Source organism: Natrix helvetica (assembly GCF_964273705.1).
Source record: "Natrix helvetica genome assembly, chromosome: 14".
NCBI lineage: Eukaryota > Metazoa > Chordata > Lepidosauria > Squamata > Natricidae > Natrix > Natrix helvetica.
In genome coordinates this window covers 9,645,261-9,669,968 of record NC_138564.1, presented here as the reverse complement: position 1 = coordinate 9,669,968, position 24,708 = coordinate 9,645,261, and the positions used below count along the sequence as shown (strand labels likewise).

Sequence of the window (24,708 nt, the reverse complement as noted above, 5' to 3'; positions counted from 1 at the left end):
TTCCCCACCAGTGGCGCTTCCCTCCAGCCTTCGCCCAAATCCCCCCACCAGGAGGCCGAAACAGACCCCAAGTCTGAATTTCTGCCCCCCCCCCCGACCCACACAAAAAGACCCCAAAGGGGGAGACTCTTTGCAGCAACACAAGCGTTCTTTGCATGCATCCATCCCAGGGGCCGTAGTTTGAGGACCCCTGATTTAGTGCAATATAAAAAATGCAAATAATTTTTCTGCAGACCACCCGTTGGTGACCGTTGGACTGGGGTCTCCAAGTAAAATTCAAAATCGAATCAGTGGCTGTGGAACAAAGTTTAACGTGCAGTTTTTTTCCCCCCAAACCGCTTTGGGCTTCAAAAGTTGCCTTAATGGTTCATGATGCTCTTTTCTTTTTTTATTAAAAAATAAATAAAAGGAGGACTTAATTTGCTTCCCCGTCAGGCGGCTGCTGTTCCATAGGCATTCTTATTTTTTTTTTTTAAAACAGCTTAGTTGTTATTTACCTTTCAAACAATCAAGACCATTACCATTAGGTCTCGGAGTAAAATTGGAAAAACCCAATTCCATGCGGCCAGACGACTCCTTTGGGGCAGTTTTATTCGGGCCTTTTTTTGCATCTTGATGGAAGTCTAATTGCAATTTTGGCACCGTGCGCACAAAACGAGCTGGCTAATTGTTTAGGCAAATAGATTAATTTAAATATGCATTCCCTAATAAAACACAACGCAACCACCACCACCCACTCCCCAAAATGGCTTCTACGATTGTGTGCTCGCTCCCCTGATGAGGCGCATAAATATTTAGAGGCAGGGCCATTAAATAGCTCCTGAGATTGCTGGCACTATTTCGCCACGCGGAAACGCTTCGCGGGCAGGGAAATAATCTTTACCAAAGTGCACATAAATAATCCTCTAAATTTGCTGGGATGCCTTCTCATTATCCTTTTCCTTGGCTTTGCCATCTTTCAATGGAGGGAAGAAGCATTTGTATGCCAGCAGGGGTGCCAATCCAGCACTCCCTGATGTGGCTTTAATCTAACTTACAAGGAACTCTTTGACCTCTCTGTATTCAGCCAGGCGGAGACTTTATGGTCCGACTGGTTTAACCCATCCTGCGTTTCAGGTGTGAACCCAGGAGCTTTGTTCTGTCCACCTGCGTCATGTGGTTTGAGTTAGTTTACTTAAAAGCCCTGGCTTGATACAGATAGACCACCTCAACGCCCGACCGCCATGGAGTCCAAAGCTTCTGTTGTTAAGTGAGACATTCGATAAGTGAGTTTTGTCCCATTTTACGATCTTTCTTGCCACAGTTTAACAGACTTGGAAGGGACCTTGTAGGTCAACTAGTCCAACCCCCTGCCAAGCAGGAGACCCTACACCAGGCAGTCCAGTCTCTCCTTGAAAGCCTCCAAGGATGAAGCTCCCACAACCTCTGAAGGCAACTTCAGTTCCATGGGTTGATTGTTCTCACTGTCAGAAAATTCCTCCTTATTTCCAGGTTGAATCTCTCCTTGGTCAGTTCCCATCCATTGTTCCTTGTCTGGCCTTCGGGTGCCTTGGAAAATAGCTTGACTCCCTCCTCTCTTTGGCAGCCCCTCAAATGTTAGAAGACTGCTATTATGTCTCCCCTGGTCCTTCTCTTCACTAGACTAGCCACGAGTGAATCACTGCAGTTGGTAACTTGGTAACCTGGTTGTTAAGTGAATCTCCTCATCGACTTTGCTTGTCAGAAGGTCACAAAAGGGGTTAGGGTGAGGATTAGGATTAGGGTATGAACCAGTATATCTCTGAAATATATGTTGTGGGTGATTTTTGTCCTTGTTGGGCTGGCAAGTAAGTGACTTTCAGGACCATGGAGAGCAGCCTGATAAGCAAACAGATAGGATAGGATAGGATTCTTTATTGGCCAAGTGTGATTGGACACACAAGGAATTCGTCTTTGGTGCATATGCTCTCAGTGTACATAAAAAGAAAAGATACATTCGTTACGAATCATAAGGTACAACACTTAATGATACATAGATTGAAAATAAGCAATCAGGAAACTATCAATATAAATATATATAAATACAAATAAATATAAATATAAATAAATATAAATATAAAGAAATAATAAACAGCATTATATCATACAGGGAGAGATAGGTTGATATTGGGCACTATCTAATAAAATGAAATTCAATGGTGAAAAGAGTAAGGTTCTACATTTAGGCAACAAAAACGGAATGCACAGGTACAGTATAGGTGGTACCTTGCTCAGTAGTAGTAACTGTGAAAGGGATCTTGGAGTCCTAGTGGACAACCATTTAAATATGAGCCAGCAGTGTGCAGCAGCTGCCAAAAAAGCCAACACAGTTCTAGGCTGCATCAACAGAGGGATAGAATCAAGATCACGTGAAGTGTTAATACCACTTTATAATGCTTTGGTAAGGCCACACTTGGAAGACTGCATTCAGTTTTGGTCGCCACGATATAAAAAAGATGTGGAGACTCTAGAAAGAGTGCAGAGAAGAGCAACAAGGATGATTAGGGGACTGGAGACTAAAACATATGAAGAACGGTTGCAGGAACTGGGTATGTTTAGCTTAAGAGAAAGAAGGACTAGGGGAGACATGATAGCAGTCTTCCAATATCTCAGGGGCTGCCCCAAAGGAGAGGGAGTCAAGCTATTCTCCAAGGCACCTTCAGGCAGAACAAGAAGCAATGGGTGGAAACTAATCAAGGAGAGAAGCAACTTAGAACTGAGGAGAAACTTCCTGACAGTGAGAACAATTAATAAGTGGGGCAACTTGCCTCCAGAGGTTGTGAATGCCCCAACACTGGAAGTCTTTAAGAAGATGTTGGATAGCCATTTGTCTGAAACGGTATAGGGTTTCCTGCCTAGGCAGGGGGTTGGACTAGAAGACCTCCAAGGTCCCTTCCAACTCTGCTATTGTATTGTATTGTATATCTATTTTCACAATCTATTTTCTCCTTTTGGCATGCAGGGTCAGTTAAAGTGTGGAGCCTGCTGGTCGGTTCTGAGCCAATCCACCGATACCAACACAACCAGAAGATTCAAGCCATGGCCCTTTCGACGGAAGGGGCCACCGTAGCGACCGCATCCGGGTTCCAGGTCAAAATAGAAAGTGCCAACGACAAAGGATACTGGGGAGCCCTGGCTGAGTTTGAGATTCAGAAATGGGTGAGTCTCTTTGTTATCTATGGGAAAAGCCCTTTAAATGTGTCAGATTACATCACCTTTGACCAATGACTGAACATCAATGCGCTGTGCATTGGTTGATGGAGCTGTTGTGGCCCATCAGCAGCCAGTAGAGCTGGCAGCAGATTCAGACAGTGAGGAGGTTGGGGAGGAAGATGGGCCAGTCCTGGAGTCTGGAGAAGGCTCTGATGAGGGCTCTGCGTTGGAGGCAGAGAGGGGGCCAGAGCCATATGCCAATTATCAGCTGCCTTCAGAGTCAGACATCAGTGGGGCAGAAGAACAGCTGGAACCTTTTCCCAGTGTGCGTATGCGCAGAGTTGCCAGACGAAGGGAACAGCTAAGGAGCAGGGGTTGACCAGGGAGTAAGGCCACAGGTGGACGATGAATGGCCCCTCCCAGAGGAAATAAAAGAGGAGCGAAAGGGGAGTGGAGTTTGCAGGAGACCATTAGTTCGCTTAATTGGTTCATGACTCTCTGAGACTCCTTGCCAACTTCTGCAGAGATCAGCCTGGCTGCTCTCCAAGCCAGATAAGGTCTGTGATCATAAATCCTCCCTCGAAAGACTTTGCTGGATGAGAATGAGCAGAATTACAATAATTTAATAAAAGGGTTTTTTGTCGGGACAAGGAATTTGTTTCATGCTCTCAGGAAGCCTCAGTCAGAACAGGAGCGGGAATGCAGCTCAAAATGAAAAAAGAAAGAAAGGATCAATAGAAGAACTGTTGATAGGCAAAGTTATTTGAGACTCAACCCTCTCTTCAATCTATTAATTTTTTGCAGGTCAGCTTGCTGTGTCTTATGCCCCAAACTTCAGCCTGCCCGGCTGCTGTAGTAGCAGCAGAGGACACCATCTACTTCTTGAAAGAAGGAGGGCCAGCTAAAGTCCTGCATTGTGTCTACGGCCAGCCTGTCACGTGCCTGGACGTCTCGGCCAAGGAGGCAGCATTCGGAGTCAGGGGCCAAGGCTGGCTGATTAACGAGACCAACAAGGTACCTTAGGTCTTTTGATGGCATAAAACGTTTGACCTTGCCTTCTTTATGGTGTATATGGATTGATTAGCACTTAGACTTATATACCGCTTCATAGTGCTTTTACAGCCCTTTCAGCGGTTTACAGAGTCAGCCTCTTGCAAACCCCAATGATCTAGGTCCTCCTTTTATCCACCTCCGAAGGACGGAAGGCTGAGTCAACCATGAGGTGGTCAGGATCGAACTCCTGGCAGTGGGCAGAGTTAATACGCAATACTGCTTCACAGTGCTTTACAGCCCTCTCTTAAGCGGTTTACAGAGTCAGCCTCTTGCCCCCCAACAATCTGGGTCCTCCTTTTACCCACCTCGGAAGGACGGAAGGCTGAGTCGACCTTGAGCCGGTCACGATCAAACTCCTGGGTGTGGGCAGAGTCAGCGTGCAATATTGCATTCTAACCATTGTGCACCATGGATGGATGGAGTGGATGGATGGATGGATGGATGGATGGAAGGAAGGAAGGAAGGAAGGAAGGAAGGAAGGAAGGAAGGAAGGAGAAAAGGAAGAAAAGTAGCAGTAGCACATAGACTCATATACCTCTTCATAGCGTTTTTACAGCCCACTCTAAGCGATTTACAGAGTCAGCCTACCCCCCCCCCCCCCCCAACAATCTGGGTCCTCATTTTAACCGACTCGGAAGGACGGAAGGCTGAGTCAACCTTGAGCCTGGTGAGATTTAAACTGCCGAAGTGCAGCTACCAGTCAGCTTTAGTAGCCTGCAGTACTGCCCTCTAACCATGCACCACCTCAGCTCTCTTGAGAGCTGTTAAGAAGTGGAACAGTTATGGTTTCTCCATCATTGGTGGGTTTTGAGACAGGACAGTCATTTGTCCAGAAATTAGGAGAATTCCGGTATTGAGTAATGGTTGGAGGAGGAGGAGGAGGAGGAGGAGTGAGGTACTAATCCCACTCTATAAAGCCTTAGTAAGACCACACTGAGAGTACTGCATCCAGTTTTGGTCACCACACTATACAAAAGACGTTGAGACTCTAGAAAGAGTGCAGAGAAGAGCAACCAGGATGATGAGGGGACTGGAGGCTAAGACATACGATGAACGGTTGCTGGAACTGGGCATGGCTAGTCTAGTGAAGAGAAGGACCAGGGGAGACAGGAGAGCAGCCTTCCAATACTTGAGCGGCTGCCACAGAGGGGGTGGGTGGGTGTCAAGCTATTTTCCAAGGCACCTGAAGGCCAGATGTGGAATAAATGGATGGAAACTGACCAAGGAGAGATTCAACCTGGAAATAAGGAGAAACTTTCTGACAGTGAGAACAATCAATCATTGGAACCAAAGTTGTCTTCGGATGTCGTGGGAGCTTCATCACTGGATAACTTTCAAGAAAAAACTGGACTGCCATCTATCGGAAATGGTGTAGGGTCTCCTGCTTGGCAGGGGGTTGGACTAGATGACCTACAAGATCCCTTCCAACTTTCTTAATCTCTTCCAACTCTGTGCGGTGAAATGGGGCGGAATCCACTTAACAAATGTCTCATCTTGCAAACTTTGGGCTCGTAAGGACTACTTGTAGATTGTAATCTCAAAAAGGGAGGGGAGGAAATCTTTTTGTTGCGCTCCCGAGTGTCTTGGGCTGACCCCTGAGGTCATGATAATACGGGTTGGGAGTTTGGGGAGGGGGAGCCTGACATCTCTCCAGTCTGCCCGTCCTAAGGCTCGTGGGCTTTGCGCTCCTTAGTTAGCTGCACCGCTCATCACAAATTGATGCCAATCACAGCCCCTGTCAAATCAGCACCGTACGATATCTGGAAGAGATTTCATCTCGTCCGCCGTAGCCTCCGGCAATTCATTTCTTTTCCTCAACCTTCTCCCTTCCTAAGCAGGACTAATAAATAATTGGATCCTGGGCCTATGCAACGCTTTCAGCAGGGCCTCTGAAACCAATGCAGGCTCTATCATTATTTACTTTTTAATGCAAATTTCCCGTCTCCCTCCTCGGCGACTGTGGGCAGCTTACGTAGATCGAAACAACAACGATAAGAGGAAGAGCAGGACGGGAAAATTATTTGGCGCAGGTGTTTTCCCAACTTTTGTGTTTCCCAAACCTTTCCCATCAGGTTCCATTCAGGCAATTTAATAATAAACCTCAGGCGCAGAAAACAAAACAAGACGATTAAAAAGGTAGTTCGCGGTAACGAATCTTTATAAGCCTCTTCTACAGCGCAAAACACAAGTGAATTGAAGCCAAGCCTGTCATTCCCTACTTCCCTCCACCATTTAAACCCTCCTCTGCCCCGCCCTCTCCTACCCTGTTTCCCCGAAAATAAGGCCTCCCCAGATAATAAGCCCAATAGCGTGCGCTACAATAAGCCCCCCTCACCCCCAAAAAATAAGCCCTCCCTGCAAATATGGCAACACACAGCAGCAGCAGCCACGAAGTGACCACGCTCGCTGCCTCTTGCACCTCAAAAATAATAAGGCCAAGCGTTTATTTCGGGGGGTCAGAATAAGGAAGAAAATAGGACCCTGTCTTATTTGGGGGGAAACACAGTACACACACGCAATACACCCAATATACTCCGATGACGTGACAGACCAGGGTGGTTTACATTGCCACGCCTGCGCCATATATATATTCTCTTGGAGCGTGTTTTGCACGCCGATGTGCGATGCCATAGAAAAACCGATGCTAAGGCCCACGCGTGTTAAGGAACTAAAAATGCGTCTGTTAGGACGAAGGTGCCCTAATGTATCTAACAATGCATTAAAAGGTGCATTAAAATGCACAGGTACAGTATAGGTGTTACCTTGCTCAGTAGTAGTAACTGTGAAAGGGATCTTGGAGTCCTAGTGGACAACCATTTAAAGGGATCTTGGAGTCCTAGTGGACAACCATTTAAATATGAACCAGCTTTGTGCAGCAGCTGCCAAAAAAGCCAACACAGTTCTAGGCTGCATAAATAGAGGGATAGAATCAAGATCACGTGAAGGTTTAATACCACTTTATAAGGCCTTGGTAAAGCCACACTTGGAATACTGCATTCAGTTCTGGTCGCCACGATGTAAAAAAGATGTGGAGACTCTAGAAAGAGTGCAGAGAAGAGCAACAAAGAGGATTAGGAGACTGGAGACTAAAACATAGGAAGAACGGTTGCAGGAACTGGGTATGTTTAGCTTAAGAGAAAGAAGGACTAGGGGAGACATGATAGCATTGTTCCAATATCTCAGAGGTTGCCACAAAGAAGAGGGAGTCAAACTATTCTCCAAGGCACCTGAGGACAGAACAAGAAGCAATGGGTGGAAACTAATCAAGGAGAGAAGCAACTTAGAACTGAGGAGAAACTTCCTGACAGTGAGAACAATTAATCAGTGGAACAGAAAATGCCTCCAGAAGTTGTGAATGCCCCAACACTAGAAGTCTTTAAGAAAATGTTGGATAGCCATTTGCCTGAAACGGTATAGGGTTTCCTGCCTAGGCAGGGGGTTGGACTAGAAGACCTCCAAGGTCCCTTCCAACTCTACTATTGTATTATTGTAAAACGCACGTGGATTTTTTATCCGTCTGCTGAATTGGCAAACGGGGGCAGAGCAAGCTTGCAGCCCAGAAAAATTAAGCAGCTGAATTAAATTGGAGTGGACAGCTTCCCGATCTATAGGTTTTATTAAGGTGCTGGCTTCATCTCAGTTCTTCCGGCTACAAGGCGGTTAAAAGTTTATGGGCGCTGCTCCCTGACGTTTTAAAACACAGAAGCTAACGGAATCAATGCAGATGTTTGCATGTTTCTTTCCGTAACCTCTTCACTGGCCTTATAAAGGCAGACCAATAAAATGCCGTCTTTTTCGGACTATAGGACGCACCATGATTTTGAAGAGATAAATTAAAAAAAAAAAAATTTTTTTTTGCAGTCTGAAGGCCTCCCAAACCCTCTGCACGCCTCGTTTTTTTTGGGGGGGGGCATGCAGAGCTTTGGGAGGCTTGTAGAAAACGGGGGGAAACGGCAAGGGGGGGGCTTGCGCAGCCTCCCTGCGCCCTGTTTTGGCATCAAGGTGCTGCAGGAGGCCATCCAAGCCACAAATGGGGTTTTGGGGGGCCTCCTGTGCCCCCCCCGCGCCCCTTTTTGCCTGGCAGAGGGCTGCAGGACATCCGTCTGTCCGTCTCTTCCCCAACCCCCCCAGCCCATGAAGGACAACTACAATGCTGAAGGGCCCCAGCTGGGCACCCCTGTTCTAGCTGAAGAACCAACAACGCAACCACCCCAATACAAGAGATCTCGGGGGGGGGGGCGGAAGGGCTCCCAGTTGCCAGTTTAGGCATCCGGGCGATCTCCCAAATAGGTTTCCAGTTTTGGTTGCGCATTGGACAGATGGCTTCCGAGCGGCGCATCAGTGTTTATTTTAATCAGGGAGATGGAGCAGAAAGAGCCCAGACAGCCGAGATGTGTGTTTGACAAGGACAGTGGCTGGTTGGCATTGCCAGGCTGGCTGACTGACATCACACCAAAAACTAATTACTAATGTCTATTATGATAATTATTCCCCAGACACAAAGGGACTTTGCACGAGTGGATTAATCTGGTCAGAAGTCAGTGATTTGTCTCTAGATTGATACAGAAGACGTATCGGTACATTTTTGGCACTCTTCCGGGTGGGATGAGAAAAACACACACACACACAAAATACAGGCATCGTGTTGTCTGTTGCCAGCCCAGGATTCTGCATATGTCTATCCAAAGCATTTCGATGCCCTGGATCAGGTTTAAGTTGGCGCTGTGAACCTCCCACGTGACTAAAATCACTCCTTGCTTTATTTTTATTTTTATTTTAATGCTGTTTTATAGCCCATCAAGTAATTTTCATTTGGCTAATTTACCCGACCGGACTGTCTCTGTTTTGCTCCAAGTGCAAATTGGCCCCCTCACCGCAAGAGCGCTAAATTTTGATTTTTGATAAACTTAAAAAACCGAGCAACCCCTCAAAGCTAGCCTCTTTATTTGAAAGAAATTGTGTTGTTTTTTTTCCATCTTGGGCTCCCAATTACGATCTTGCCCTACTGCCAAAGCGGGTTTCAAAACAATGAAACCAATTCACATTGAGAGCCTTTAGGCTTCGCCCTTGTCCAAACTTATCGGTAACGCGTAGAAAGATTTCCTTTCCAAAAGAAAATTCAGAATTTGCAGACGGAGTCCTTTTTTCACCAATGTTCACAGTTCAGATTGACCCTATTCCTTAAAAAGCAGAATCTCCACCTGACAGCTGAGTAACCTCTTAATTCAATACATACAATCAGGGCCACCACCCAGAGGTGGGTTCCTACCGGTTCGGTCCAGTTCGGCCAAATAAGTATTGAAAATCTGGTATACATTTCAGAGCCGGTAGTAATGGCAGGCTGGCCCGAACCAGTTCTCTTGGGTTTTGCATCACAGAACCGGTAGTAAAAAGTTTCGAGACCCACCCCTCGCTACACCCCTCATCTTCTCATCCTCCCCATGCCCAGTGTCAGTCGTGCCCCAGTCTGATCCCTCAGGAAAGAAAGACCCTCGATTCCCATTTGATTGAAGCGAAAGGTTATTTTACTAAGAACTGCAGTAAATTTAGGCTAGATCTGAGTTTCCCAAAAGATACAGAAAGGGTCCCCTCATCCCAGTCCTTCCCCCGTGACCAGTCCATCTTCAGCCAGTTGGAACTTGCCTTTTCATCTTTTCTTCGGGGCTCAAACGAATTTGGCTACCTCCATTCTGCCTCCAACAGACGCCTGCCTCTTCCCCACCTCGCCTGGCTTGGCTCGGTTCCCCACTTGGCAGGACAGACCCAACAAGCACAAACAGAAGAGACTCAGGTGCTCTGGCATGGCTCTGTACCCCTGGTTTGGCCCTGCTTGGCAAAAAAACACCTTTGAGCCGGTGGCTTTGACCCTCTTTTAGCCCCAGCCTGAAAGGAGAGGGGCTGCTTTGCCCCTGGTTTTATGGAAAAGCATCGGCAGTCCTTCGTGCACCAAGCTAGATACGAGGAACAGAGTTGGGGAACATGGGTTTTGGAGTGGGGTTGGGGGCTGTTGATTCTGAAGATGTCCCACGAAGCCTTGGCTTCATTGGGATCTTCCAAGTGCCGTATTTTTCCGACTATAAGACGCACCGGTGTATAAGACGCACCAAGATTTCTAAGAATGTTTTTGTCCTCCCCGGCCCCCAGGAGGACTCTGCAGGCTGCAGCAGGGGTGGGGGAAGGCAAAAGTGCCCCCATTTTTGCAAAAAAAAAGGGGTTATTTTTGCAAAAACGGGCATTTTTGTCTCCTCCAGCCCTGCTGAAGCCTGCCGAGTGCTGCTGGCGGAAGGCACAAACGCCACCATTTTTGTGAAAAACGGGCCGTTTTTCGCAAAAAATGGGATGCTGGGGCGTGGCTTCGGGAGGCCAAAAATGGCTGTATTCATTGTATAAGATGCACCAACATTTCCACACTCTTTTAGGGGGGAAAGGTGTGTCATACGCTGAAAAATATGGTATATCTTTATGATTAAATCCCTTTTGTTTAGCATCACATAGAATAGAGGTGTCAAACTCACGGCCCAGGGGCCGAATCCGGCCCACGGAGTGTTTAGATCTGACCCGCAGGGCTGTCCTGGAAATAGCAAAGGACCAGCCCACGGTGCCTCTGTCAGCAAAAGTGGAGCTTGAGAGGGCCACGGGTTCCATTTTTGCTGGCATTGCGGCTGAAAACGGAGCTCGGGAGCCCATTTTCGCTGGAAGAGCGCTTAGGCCACCACAGGTGCCCCCAGCATGAGTGACGTCAAGCTGGCCACGCCCAATCCTGATGTGGCCCATAAAGAAATAGCCGTGACGAGTAACAAGTGTCCCCCACAGGAGTGGTATTCACTTACCTTCCCTACCGTTTTGCAAATGTGAGCGCGTGAATCATGTCGGCACATGCTCTCAGCCTTCTGCGCATGTGCTTTGGCTTTAAAAAGGGCCCAAATGGGATGCCATAGAGCTGGGGTGGGTGGGCGAGGCCAGCCACGATTTCTGCTACCGGTTTGGGCGAACCGATCCGAACCTGCTGAATACCACCTCTGGTCCCCAACCCTCTGTCTGTTGACCGGCACCGGGCCAGAAATCCGTCCACGCCAACAAGCAAAGCCCCCATCCACGGGAGGCAGGCAGCACGCAAAAGCAGGCCCCTTCCTGTCCGTAGGAAAAACCTCCCCCTTTTGGGTCCCTGGTCCCTGATGTAGAAGCAACCCACTGCTGAATGCAAAGCAGTGGGGGCAGGAGCCCACATATACACACCTGCCCATGGAAAAAAATCACCTTTGGAATAGCATAAAACGCAGGGTTGTTTTTTTCCCCTTCCCCAGGCTGGGTTTTCTGTGGCAAGGAATTGCAAGACAGACTGGCTGGCTGGCTGTCAAAAAATTACATCATATCGGAGCAAACTGCTTTTAAATCAAGCATCCATTATTCATGCATATTAACTGTTTTCCTCTCTTCCCTCCCATTTTGTTTTTTTTTTAATCCACACATTCTCTCTTTCTCCCTCTATCTTGTTCCTCATTTTTCACCCAACCGTTTCTTTTTGCTCTCTCTCCTCCGCTTGTTCCTTCCTTCCTTTCGTCGGTTTTTCAAATTTTCAAAAAGGGACGCGGTGGCTCAGTGGCTAAGACGCTGAGCTTGTTGATCAGAAAAGTCGGCAGTTCGGCGGGTCGAATCCCTAGCGCCGCGTAACGGAGTGAGCTCCCGTGACTTGTCCCAGCTTCTGCTAACCTAGCAGTTCGAAAGCACTTAAAAATGCAAGTAGAAAAATAGAAACCACCTTTGGCGGGAGGGGAACAGCGTTCCGTGCGCCTTCAGCGTTGAGTCATGCCGGCCACATGACCACAGAGATATCTTTGGAAAGCACTGACTCCTCGTCTTTGAAACGGAGATGAGCACCGCCCCCTAGAGTCGGGAACAACTAGCACATATGTGTGATGGGAACCTTTACCTTTACCTTAGATTTATTATCCAACATGTCTGCTTTGCTGGGGTTATAGAGGCAGCTCTCAGGTTACACAGGTGGCGAAAACTGATGGAGCAGCATGGCAGCCACAACCAGAAGGACACTCCACACACACCTTTCTCAAGGCTATATCCTAGGTTACCCGCAACAGCCGAAGGGGCGTGATCTCTACAGCCCACGAATTAGAAAATGTGATTTATAACACACCGTGGAGGGCGGGAGGAACGAGTGTCATAATTGGGCCGTAAATTACGTGGGGGTCAGAGCTGGCTTCACTTGGGTGCGTGCCGACATATTGCTCCCACTAAATAACTGGATTTCTTTTGAAGCTTGGCTAGAGGCTCATGATTTAATTAGGGCATCCCTCGGAATTCTGACATTCGTTTTCCAGTAGCGTCGGGGCTACAAAAGAAACAAGCAAACCATTTACAAAGTAATAATCCGATTCTTTACCCCTGCGCCCATTTGCCCGTCCCACCCTGCCTTTCTGCCCGAGGCGAACGGTTCCCAGTGATCAACTTTTATCCTGGCGCAGAGGTGGCATTAAGGCTAATGCGTCGGCCAAGTGCTGGAGAAAAGCTCAAGCCATGAATAATTGAGTCCCCTCTGCCGTAGCCCAACGAAGTCCCGTTCGCTCAGCCTTATTAAAAGAGCGAGCGAGGGGGGGGGGGCGAGACAGCAAAGGCCGCCGAGGGGTTTGCAACATGGGAAGATTCGCCCGTGAAATGGATGCCATTGTGTTGTGGTGTTCTCCCCACCCCCACCCTCCCTCCTCTTATCTCCGAGGTCTTTAACTCAACGTCACGGTGAAGGCCGACTTAAGGCATCCGGGGATACATTGAATTATGCAGTGTAAAGCAGAAGGGGGGGGGATTGGAGTCCAGAGATTTTGATTTTTGAGAGTTTGGAAGTTGTTGAGTTTCTGAAGATTGGCCTTTGTGGGTGTATCTCTTGTCCCTGGCAAGGGTCTGGAGCCCTTGATTGATTGATTGATTGATTGATTGATTGATTGATATTCCGCCTTTATTATTGAAACATCAATTGTTTCAACTTCTACCCTCAAAACCGCTTTAAGGCACTACACACCAAGACAACTAGACACAAGGACAGTTTTGTCCCGAATGCCATCGCTCTGCTAAACAACTAATCCCCACAAGACTGTCAAACTATTTACTAAGACTATATTACTATTCTTCTTCTCATCCTTCCTAGTACCCATCTCTTCCCACTTCTATAGCCACGTTGCTTGTATCTTTACAATTTATATTGTATTATTTGTTCCTAGTAAGATTTGATTGCTTATTAGTAACCTACGAGGATCACTAAGTGTTGTATCTTTATGATTCTTGATGAATGTGTTTTATTTTTGCATTCTGTCCACTGAGAGCAAACGCCACAAAGACAAATTCCTTGAGTATCCAATCACACTTGGCCAATAAAGAATTCTATTGTCTTTATTATTTTCACTGAAATAACCATCATTAACCATCTCCAACATACACCTTCCTCCTCCTCTTTTCCCCACACAAAAACAACAACCCTATGAGGTGAGTTGGGTGCAGGGAGAGGCAACTGGCCCAAAGTTACCCAGGTAGCTTTCATGGCTAAAGTGGGACTAGAACTCACAGTCTCCCGCTTTCTAGCTTTAAATGCTAGGGATCATATGATTCCACTTGGAAAGAATCCACCTGATCTTATTTGCTAAACTCAGGGTCCACAAAAGGGAAGGAAAGTTGAGAAGAGGCTGAACTTCAAGAGCATCTGAGAAAGTTGTCCAACTCGCATGACTTAACCCAAGCCTGGTCAACCTCCACCAGTGAATGGGGTTGATGGTAGCTTAACTCCAGCGACATTAACAGATTAGTAGAATTGGGAGGGACCTTGTAGGTCATCTAGTCCAATCCCCTGCCAAGCAGGAGACCATACACCATTTCTGACTTCAGCCTCTTCTCCAAAGCCTCCAGGGATGAAGCTCCTACAACTTCCAAAGGCAACTTCTGTTCCATGGGTTGATTGTTCTCACTGTCAGAAAAATCCTCCTTATTTCCAGGTTGAATCTCTCCTTGGTCAGTTTCCACCCATTATTCCTTCTCTGGCCTTCGGGTGCTTTGAGAAAATAGCTTGACCCCCTTCCTCTCTGTGGCAGCCCCTCAAATATTGGAAGACTGCTCTCCTGTCTCCCCTGGTCCTTCTCTTCACTAGACTAGCCATGCCCCGTTCCTGCAACCGTTCGTCGTATGTTTTCATCTCCAGTCCCCTCATCATCCTGGTTGCTCTTCTCTGCCCTCTTTCTAGAGTCTCAACATCTTTTTATAGAGTGGTGACCAAAATTGGATGCAGGATTCGACGTAGAACAGCATTTCTCAACCTTGGCAAGAACCTGTGGACTTCAACTCCCAGAATTCCCCAGCCTCAGTTGCTGAGGGATTCTGGGAGTTGAAGTCCATAGATCTTGAAATTGCCAAGGTTGAGAAACATTGCATTAGAAGGCCAATGCTTTGATCGACATATCACTTGTTCCAGATGGACAGCCTTCAAAATAGCCAAGCTTCATTGCCTTGGATTAAAGCTGTGTAATTCATTTTAATAAAGCCATAAATAAATCATCTGAAATAACATTTTCATACCTAAACCCTTGGCAGCCCTTATCATCTCCTGCCTTGGCGTACGGTTGCAACAGTGATCGGTTACAGGTAGTCCTCAGTTTACGACCACAGTTGGGCCCAGAATTTGTGGCGTAGTGGCTTAGAGGTGGAGCTCTCTCCTCACAATCAGGACGCTGTGAGTTCGATCCTAGGTAGAGGCAGATATTTCTCTCTCTCTGGGCACGTTGAGAATATATCTGCTGGACAAAACTCCGCTCTGGCGACAGGAAGGGCATCCGGCCAGTAAACACTCTGCTCCATTCAGTTTGCCCAGACTCCACCCCGCAAGAGATTACGGGGGTCTTTAAAAGAAGACGATGATTCTCTCTTTTATGATTCACCCGGCTGTTTTATTTTATTTTTTTAATCAAATAAACGTTCTGCCCAGTTCCAGCTCCTACAGACAGAAGATAAATTGCAGAAACCTAAAGCCGAGCCAAAGAAATGATGTATGAAATCCAAGCTGCAGACAATCACGAGTCCGTCCATTGTCCTCGGCTGACCCCCCCTCCGTGTTTCTGTGCCGTTTCTTTCAGATCCTCCTCTACAACGTGGAAACGGGGCAGTGCGTAACGCAGCTCAACGGTCCGATGGGTGACTTCACATGCCTCAACCTCCAGGAGAGTCCCCCCCACATGCTGGTAGCTGGAAATAAAGTCAGAAGGTAAATCTTAAGCCAGGGTGGGTTGCCTTTGGTGGGCTAACATTGTGGGGGGGCATATTTAAAATTGGGGCGGGCGTCTCAGGGCCAAAGGCCACAGAGAGATGACACAGAGGCAGTGACTGCAAGAATTTGGTTCCTGGTTTAGCATTAGCACTAGCACTTAGACTTATATACCACTTTACAGTACTTCCCAGCCCTCTCTTAGCGGTTTACAGAGTCAGCCTCTCGTCCCCCAACAGTCTAGGACCTCATTTTACCCACCTCGGAAAGGACAGAAGGCTGAGTCGACCTTGAGTCGGTCAGGATCGAGCTCTTGGCAGTGGGCAGAGTTAGCCTGCAACACTGCCTTCTAACCACTGCACGTCATTCATGGATGGAAGGAAGGAAGGACAATAGCAATGGCACTTAGACTTATATACCGCTTTCCAGTGCTCTCCAGCCCTCTCTAAGCGGTTTACAGAGTCAGCCTCTTGCCCCCAGCAATCTGGGTCCTCATTTGACCCACCTCGGGAGGATGGGAGGTTGAGTCAACCTTGAGCCTGGTGGGATTCGAACTGCCAAATTGCCTGCAGTACTGCCCTCTAACCACTGAGCCACAGTGGCTCATTTAGAGATAATACATCAGTTTTCTGAGTGTTTTCCTTCTCCAAACAGTGGGAAATCATTCTTAATTTGTTTAGTGACCAGTCCAATGGGACTGAAAAAAAAGCAACTTGGTCTCACTTAGTGGCCATTACTGCATCCCCATAGTCAAAATTTGGACATTTGGCAACCAGCTGAGGTTAAGTGATCGCCCTTTGTGACCTTCGGACAAACAAGGTCAGCTGGATTCACTTAAGGACTACCTGATTCACTCAACAGCTGCGGCCAAAAATAAAAATAAAAAGGTCGTAAAATTCGCCACTGCTCACTTAACAACCACCTTGCTTAGCGACAGATCTTCCAGTCCCATTTCTGCTCCAAAGTCAGGGACTATCTGTAGCCTGAAAGAAGGAGCATTGAGATTTTTCTGCTGTCCTAGGTCCGAAATTTCCAAAGTTTGAAGACTGGTGGACTTCAACTCCCAGAATTCCTCAGCCATATGGCTGGGGAATTCTGGGAGTTGAAGTCCACCAGTCTTCAAGTGGTCATCTTTTGGAGAGCCCTTCTATTCAAGGCCCTGAGAGATTCCATATCAAGGAAGTTTCAGTAAATCACCCCTGCAGCTTTCAACCAAAGTAGAGAAGAGCAACTGAGAGGACTGGAGGCTAAAATATACGATGAATGGTTGCAGGAACTGGGCATGGCTGGTCTAGTGAAGAGGAGGACCAGGGGAGACAGGATAGAAGTCTTTCAATATTTGAGGGGCTGCCACAGAGAGGAGGGGGTCAAGCTATTTTCCAAGGCCCCCAAAGGCCAGAGAAGGAATAATGGATGGAAACTGACCTAGGAGAGATTCAACCTGGAAATAAGGAGGAATTTCCTGACAGTGAGAACAATCAACCCATGGAACAGAAGTTGCCTTCAGAAGTTGTGAGAGCTTCATCCCTGGAGGCTTTCAACAAGAGATTGGACTGCCATTTGTCAGAAATGGTGTAGGGTCTCCTGCTTGGATGGGAGGGCTGGATTAGATGACCTACAAGGTCCCTTCCAACTCTGTTAATCTGAATCTATCCAAGATGATCAAAGACCTGGAGGCTAAAACATACGATGAACGGTTGCAGGAACTGGGCCTGGCTAGTCTAGGGAAGAGAAGGACCAGGGGAGACAGGAGAGCAGTCTTCCAATATTTGAGGGGCTGCCACAGAGAGGAAGGGGGTCAAGCTATTCTCCAAGGCCCCCAAAGGCCAGACAAGGAAGAATGGATGGAAACTGACCAAGGAGAGATTCAACTTAGAAATATTGTCCCCTCGTTTCCGGTGCCGCTGTGACTGAACGGCCACTAAATGAACTGTTGTAAGATGAGGACTACCTGTACCATCCCAGACAAATGCCTGTCCAGGCTCTTCTTGAAAACTTCCCGATGGAGCAGCCCACAACTTCTGAAGGCAAGGCGTTCCACGGATTAATGGTTCTCACTGTCAGTTGGAAGGGGCCTTGTAGGTCATCTAGTCCAACCCCCCTCCCCTCCCCGGCCAAAGTTGGCGCCAACCAGTTCCCCCCTGCTCCTCTTCCCCCCTTCCTCTTTCCCCGGCCAATTCTGTATCTGCCGGAAAAAGGACCAGCCTGGAGCCACCAACCCAGCGCCAGGAGAGGAGTCTTCCCAACGGGCCACTTGGGAAGACTTTGGAAAACAACTTGAAATGCGCGGCTCTCTTTTCCCTGCGCCTGGAAGCCCGCTCTCTGCTAATGAAGCCACAAAGCCTCAGCCAGGACTGGGGGGGGAAACTGAAGGCAGGCTCCTCAGCATACGCGGCGCCAGCGGGCAGCGAGCCAGGCCCCGCGCGCGCCCCGCCAGGGATGGGGCTGGAAAGCCTTCTGCCAGGGCCCGGGAAGAACTTTTGCCGAGCTTCTTCCTCCCTCGGAGCCGGAGGAAGGAGGACGGGGGCTTTGTTGACTCCATCTGTGGATGCGCCGCACGGCGGAGGTGTTGGGAGAGCCCCAGCCCATCCGCGCGCCCTTCCTCCTTCCAACCTGTCAGATGGTTCCCACCCGGCTGGAGGCTTTTGTCGTCTTTCTTCCTTTTTTTTTGCTCTAATTGTCGGAATAGAGTTATTCGCCTGCTCCCGCGGAGCGTTTCATGAAAGGAGGCTGAAGGGAAGGGCTTCCTTTGGGATGAGAGCAGGGAGGCTGAACAATGGAAGCCCTGGCACCGGGACTGTCCTCCCTCGCTGGGCTGCAGTTCAGAAGTTTTTCTTTTCTTTTCTTTCTTTTTCTTTCTTTCTTTCTCCTCCTGCTCTTCTTCTTCCTTTTCCCCTCCTCTCCTCCTCTTCCTTCTTTCCTCCTTTTCCTCTTCCTTTTCTCTTCCTCTTCCTTCTCCTCTCCTCCTCCTGCTTTTCTTCTTCCTTCCCCCCTCTTCCTCCCCCCTCTTCCTCCTCCTCCTTTTCCGATTGAGTTCCCTTCTGATCACCTGGCCTCCCATTTCAATGTTAGGCAGTTAAGAGGCAGCGAACAGCTGCTGGCTGTGGAAGGGAATTAGGCCCACTCCCAGGTGCTGGTGCTGATCCTTCCTTGGGACAGCTGAGTGGAACTCCCATAGTCACATGCAGTTTACCTTTGTTGCTGTGGAAGGGCTCCAAGAGAGCCTCCAGTGCCAGGAAATATCTTGCTGGCTCAGAACAACTAAATCAGATTAACAGAGTTGGAAGGGACCTTGTAGGTCATCTAGTCCAACCCCAAGCACCGTTTCTGACAGATGGCAGTCCAAACTCTTCTTGAAAACTTCCAGTGATGAAGCTCCCACAACTTCCAAAGGCAACTTCTGTTCCATGGATGGATTGTTCTCACTCTCAGAAGATTCCTCCTTATTTCTAGGTTGAATCTCTCCTTGGTCAGTTTCCATCCATTCTTCCTTGTCTGGCCTTCAGGGGCTTTGAAGAATAGCTTGACCCCCTCCTCTCTGTGGCAGCCCCTCAAATATTGGAAGTCTGCTATCCTGTCTCCCCTGGTCCTTCTCTTCACTAGACTAGCCATGCCCTGTTTCTGCAATCGTTCAACGTATGTTTTAGTCTCCAGTCCCCTCATCATCTTGGTTGCTCTTCTCTGCACTTTTTCTAGAGTCTCAACATCTTTTTTATAGCATGGTGACCAAAACTGGATGCAGGATTCCAGGTGTGGCCTTACTAAGGCTTTATGGAGTGGTATGAGTACCCCCCTTGGTCTTCATTTTATCCCATGGCTTATTAGTCCTTTTATTTGACAAGGGCATCTTTCTATCTACAGGTGGCCCTCAGGTTACGGCCATAGTTGAGCCCGCCCCCCCCCCAATTTCCATCGCTAAGTGAGGCAGTGAATTTTGCTCCGTTTTACGACTTTCCTTGCTGTCGTTGTTAAGTTAATCACTGCCATTGGTAAGTTAGTCACCAGGTGGTGAAGGGAATCGAACTTCCCTGTTGATTTGGCTCATCAGAAGGTCACAAAATGCGGCCATCATAAATATGAGTCGCTTGCCCAGGGTGGCGGGGAAAGTCATAAAACGGGACAAAACTCGCCAATTTTTTCACATAGCAACATCAATTCTGGGCTCAGTTGTGGTCGTAAGTCCAAGACGACCCCTGTTCAGTGGCAATCTGCATTCTCTTGTCTGGGGCAAAGAAACAGGACCAAAAGCCCAAACGCCAGACATTGTTTCCTCTTAAGGACTAGTAGATTGTCCTCCTGTTTAAGCATGCAGGACAGGCAGGTATCTTCCCTCCCACCTCCTTAAATATTCACAATCCCTTCTCTTGCTTTCTCAGGGTGATGGTGTACGACCTCCGCAGAAGTGAGCCTGTCTCCTCGCTTTGTGGCCATCAGTTGGGGGTCTCGGTGGTGCAGATGGACGACTGGAAGGTGGTCAGCGGCGGCGAAGAAGGGCTGGTCTGCGCATGGGACCAGCGCATGGGCAGCAAGCTCTGGGAGATGCATGCCAGGTGAGATCCTACCGGCTTTAACAGATTCACAGAGTTGGAAGGGGCCTTGTAGGTCATCTAGTCCAACCCCCCGGCCAAGCAGGAGACCCTACACCATTTCTGACCGATGTCAGTCCAGTCTCTCCTTGAAAGCCTCCAGGGATGAAACTCCCACAACTTCTGAAGGCAACTTCGGTTCCAAGGGTTGATTGTTCTCACTGTCAGAAAATTTCTCCTTATTTCCAGGTTGAATCTCTCCTGGGTCAGTTTCCATCCATTATTTCTTGTCCGGCCTTCGCGTGGTCCATAGTCCCCGTTAGTGACCCTTCCCAGGCAGCTCCTGGCAAGCAAAGCCAATGGGAGGAACTGGATTCGTTTTAACGGCCACGTGATCCACTTAACAAACTCAGCAAAAATTCATGAGATTGGATGTGGCTCAATTAACAACCGCATCACTCAGAGATGAAAGTGCCGTTCTCAATTGTGGTCATAAGTTGAGGACTACCTGTACGTCTTTAAGAGGCAGCTGGAGCAGGAAGAGATGGATTAAGGGTAGAAAAAAATGCTATTTCTTCTTCCTCCTCCTCCTCTTCTTCTCCTCCTTCTCCTCTTCTTCTTCCCCTTCCCCTTCTTCCTTTCTCCTCTTCTTCTCTTCTTCCTCCTCCTATTCTTCTTCCTCTCTTCTCTTCTTCTTCTCTTCCTCCTCCTCCTCTTCTTCCCCTTCCCCTTCTTCCTCTCTCTTCTTCTTCTCTTCCTCCTCCTCCTATTCTTCTTCCCCTTCCCCTTCTTCCTCTCTCCTCTTCTTCTTCTCTTCCTCCTCCTCCTCCTCTTCTTCTTCTTCCCCTTCCCCTTCTTCCTCTCTCCTCTTCTTCTCTTCCTCCTCCTCCTCCTCTTCTTCTTCCCCTTCTTCCTCTCTCCTCTTCTTCTTCTCTTCCTCCTCCTCCTCTTCTTCTTCTTCCCCTTCCCCTTCTTCCTCTCTCCTCTTCTTCTCTTCCTCCTCCTCCTCTTCTTCTTCTTCCCCTTCCCCTTCTTCCTCTCTCCTCCTCCTCTCTTATTATTTTTCTTATTCCATCTCTTCCTGCTCCAGCTGCATTTCAGAAAGATTCCACTTGAGTGCGCTCAAACCTATTTTTCTGCTTTTGGAAAAAAACTTATTCTTCTGTTGTCTTACTGCACTTTACAAAAGCAGAGAAATATGTTTCCTATGACTGGAACCCCAATTCTGTTAAAAATAAATAAATCAGGGAGGCCTTGAGGTTTTCTTACATACAGGTCATCCTCAGCTTACAACCACAATTGGGTCGAACATTTCTGTTGCTAAGGGCCATTTTTTGCTCGCTTTTGCCCCCAGCCCCCAGGAGCCCTTTGCAGGCCTCTCAAACTCTCTGCATGCCCCATTTTTCACAAAAAAACAAGGCATCCAGGGGGATTGGGAGGTCTGCAGAGTGCGAAAACTTTTTTAAAAATTTACAATCTTGGTGCATCTTATACTCCCAAAACTACAGTAATCAGTGGAACAGCTTGCCTTCAGAAATGGTGGGTTTTTAAGAAGAGACTGGACAGTCACTTATCTGAAAGGATATAAGGTTCTCCTGCTTGAGCAGGGGGCTGGACTAGAAGACCTCCAAGGCCCCTTCTATTCTATTCTAGTCTAGTCTAATCTAGTCTAGACTATTCTGTTTTCTATCATTTCTATTCTATTCTGTTTTCTATTCATTCTATTCTATTCTGTTTTCTATCATTCTATTCTATTTTCTATCATTCTATTCTATTCTCTTTTCTATCATTCTGTTCTATTCAATTCTGTTCTATTTTCTATCATTTTATTCTATTCTCTTTTCTATCATTTTGTTCTATTCAATTCTGTTCTATTTTCTATCATTTTATTCTATTCTATTCTCTTTTCTATTATTCTATTCTCTTTTCTATCATTCTATTCTATTCTCTTTTCTATCATTTTATTCTATTCTCTTTTCTATCATTTTGTTCTATTCAATTCTGTTCTATTTTCTATCTATTCTATTCTATTCTGTTTTCTATCATTCTATTCTATTCTGTTCTATCATTTTATTCTGTTCTATTTTCTATCATTTTATTCTGTTCTATTCTATTCTAAACCATTGACTGACTGCTGGTCCTTTTATTCCAGGCACCCCATTCGCCACGTCCGCTTCAACTCCCACAGCCTCATCACGGCCAACGTCCCCAATGAAAAAACTCCCCGGGGGGCCAGCATCACGGACGACGACTTGACCGCTCACCGAAGGTGAGAGCTGGCCCTCCTCCCAGTGGTACTTTATCCCAATTCGCAGGAGGCGCCCTGTGACACCTCTCTTCAGTGTCGCTGGACTACAATCCCCAGGAGTCTCAGCGAGGCAGTATGGCAGGGCGCCAGGAGTCCTCCCCAAGGTGGCCTTCCTGATTTTAAACAAATGAAAGGAGGAGGATGGGAGAGCGAGGTCTTAACGCTGTCAGAGAACCAGGAATCTTGGGGGTTTAGGATAGGAAGACTATCCAAGTATGAGTTGCGAGCGAGCTCCGTGGTGAACAGCAAGAGGCTGGTTGACTCCTGGAAAAGCAAACCCAGCGCAATGGGTGAAAGGTGGTTTGAGGTTCCAGCACCTGTTTTTATGGGTTGGTTTGGCTAAGGTTGATGGGAATTATAGTTCAGCTGTTTCTGGATGGGTATTGGTGTCTCCTCTGCTTGGAAAACGGGTTAGCTAACCAAATTCTATTTAAATCCTCTCTTTTCTTCCCTTCTCTCTTCTCTTCTCTTTTTTCATTTCATTCTTCTCTTCCCTCTTCTCTTCCCTTCCCTTCTCTCTTCTCTTCTCCTTTTTTTCTATTCCATTCTTCTCTTCCCTCTTCTCTTCCCTTCCCTTCTCTCTTCTCTTCTCCTCTCTTCTCTTTTTCCATTCCATTTTTCCCTTCCCTCTTCTTTTCCCTTCCCTCTTTCTTCCCTTCCCTCCCCTCCACCCCTGTTCTCTTCTGTAATCTCTTCTCTTCTTCTCTGCTCCCCTTCCCTTCCTTCCCTCTTCTCTCTCCTCTCTCCTCACCTTCTCCCTTCCTTCCATCCATCCATCCATCCATCCTCCATCCATCATACACAGTGGTTAAAATGCATCATTGTAGGCTAACTCTGCTGATTGCCAGCAGTTCTATCCTGACAGGGCTCAAGGTTGACTCAACCTTCCCTCCTTCCGAAGTGGGTAAAATGAGGACCCAGATTGTTGGGGGCAAGAGGCTGACTCTGTCAGCCGCTTAGAGAGGGCTGTAAAAGCACTGTAAAGCGGTATATAAGTCTAAGGGCTATTGCTATTCTGCTTACTTTCTTTCCCCTTCTCTCCGAACAGGCACCGAGGCATCATCTACGCCTACGAGTTTTCCGTCGACCAGTTGGTGGCCGAGAGCGTCCTTCCTATCTGCCGTTCCTCTTACAACGAAATGACCGGCTACAACTACAATATTGGCCTTGTGGTCCCCTATGACAACATCTAGGCAGCGCCGGAAGAAGGGGAGAACCAAGATGTCTGGGGAGATTCTCCGTCATGCAGGCCAGGGTTGTCCCAAAGGGACCTTTTTTCTTTTTTCTTTTCAAGAGGCAGCTGGACTTTCTGGTTTGTTTTGTTTCTCCGAAGACGTTTCGAGGATGAGAGGCGCGAAACGTCTTCGAGGAGAAAGGGAGTCCAGGGGCCTCTTGGGAAAAAGAAAAAGCACCTTCAGGCCAAGGGGAAGACCAGCTAAGCTGGACCCTGGAGAAGGGGAACCCCAAGGATGGAGCTCCTGCAGAGCTCTTGGGAGGGCTTGGGCTGGCCCATCAGGCAGCAGCAAAAGGGGGGCACATGGGATCTCCCCAAAACTTCTAACAACACCACTGTAGAATGGAAGAAATGATGGCCCACAGGAACCACGATAGATAGGTAAGAACCAGGAGGTAGTAATAAAGGCTGAAGCCCAAAAACCAGGAGTTAGGAACACGGGCTGTTGCCCACATGGAAGGGGGCCCATTCAATTGCACTGCGTTCAACACTGCTTTTCTGGAGCTGGCACCGATGCTACCTGCAACACCTGGAGAGCTACCTGCCACACCTGGAGAGCTACCTGCAACACCTGGAAAAGATGGGACTTTGGGAGCTTTTTTCTTGTAAATAAAATATCTTTATTAAGCGATGGTCTCGGGACAGGGGTGGGAGGGGGTGTGCTTGAAAAATGGCTGTTTTTATTGTCAGTGATGCTTGTGTTTGAAACCCCAAATTAAGAGGAGATCCGGAGGACGCCCTGCCACACCTTCCGTGGCCCTTCCGCCACAGGTAAGTCGAGCACGTGTAAGTATCCTTTCTCCTCCAGCTCCATTGGCACTTCCCCTTGATTGCGCCAGGACTGCCGAACCTGCGACCTTTCCTCTTAACTGTGCTGCCTAAGGGCGCTGGGAGTTGTAGTACATCTCTAACTCGTTGCAGCACGAGGTTCTTTGCCCGATCCGGCTTATCCATGCCAGTTCCTGCTGGCTGGGTCAAAAAAACAAAACCATAGCACGAGTCATTTTTGGAGGCCTCCTTTGCTGGATGGGCCAGTGGAGCTACAGAAGAAAGAAATGCACACACGTGGCCGGATGTATATTATCGTGTATACCAGCGAGGGCAGGTGTTTTGCAAACTTGTCGGAGGTGGGGGACTTCAACTCCCAAGTAATTTTGGGAGT

General features: G+C 47.8%; 2 protein-coding genes and 1 long non-coding RNA gene across 3 annotated transcripts in view; all 3 read left to right on the top strand.

Annotated features, from left to right (window-relative positions):
- FBXW8 (F-box and WD repeat domain containing 8) overlaps positions 1-24,174 on the top strand; it is a 57,338-nt gene extending 33,164 nt beyond the window's left edge. Inside the window, exons 6-11 of the mRNA XM_081966906.1 lie at positions 2,981-3,177; positions 3,976-4,185; positions 15,351-15,478; positions 19,855-20,028; positions 22,157-22,273; positions 23,361-24,174. Of these exons, the coding sequence (XP_081823032.1) occupies positions 2,981-3,177; positions 3,976-4,185; positions 15,351-15,478; positions 19,855-20,028; positions 22,157-22,273; positions 23,361-23,505 (971 nt within the window). The 3' untranslated portion in view covers positions 23,506-24,174. The remainder of the gene's footprint in view (positions 1-2,980; positions 3,178-3,975; positions 4,186-15,350; positions 15,479-19,854; positions 20,029-22,156; positions 22,274-23,360) is intronic.
- Positions 1-24,708, top strand: part of RNFT2 (ring finger protein, transmembrane 2) — a 241,700-nt gene that overhangs the window by 78,875 nt on the left and 138,117 nt on the right.
- The window catches only part of LOC309399284, a 667,582-nt gene that overhangs the window by 639,670 nt on the left and 3,204 nt on the right, over positions 1-24,708 (top strand). The gene's annotated exons all lie outside the window — the stretch shown is intronic.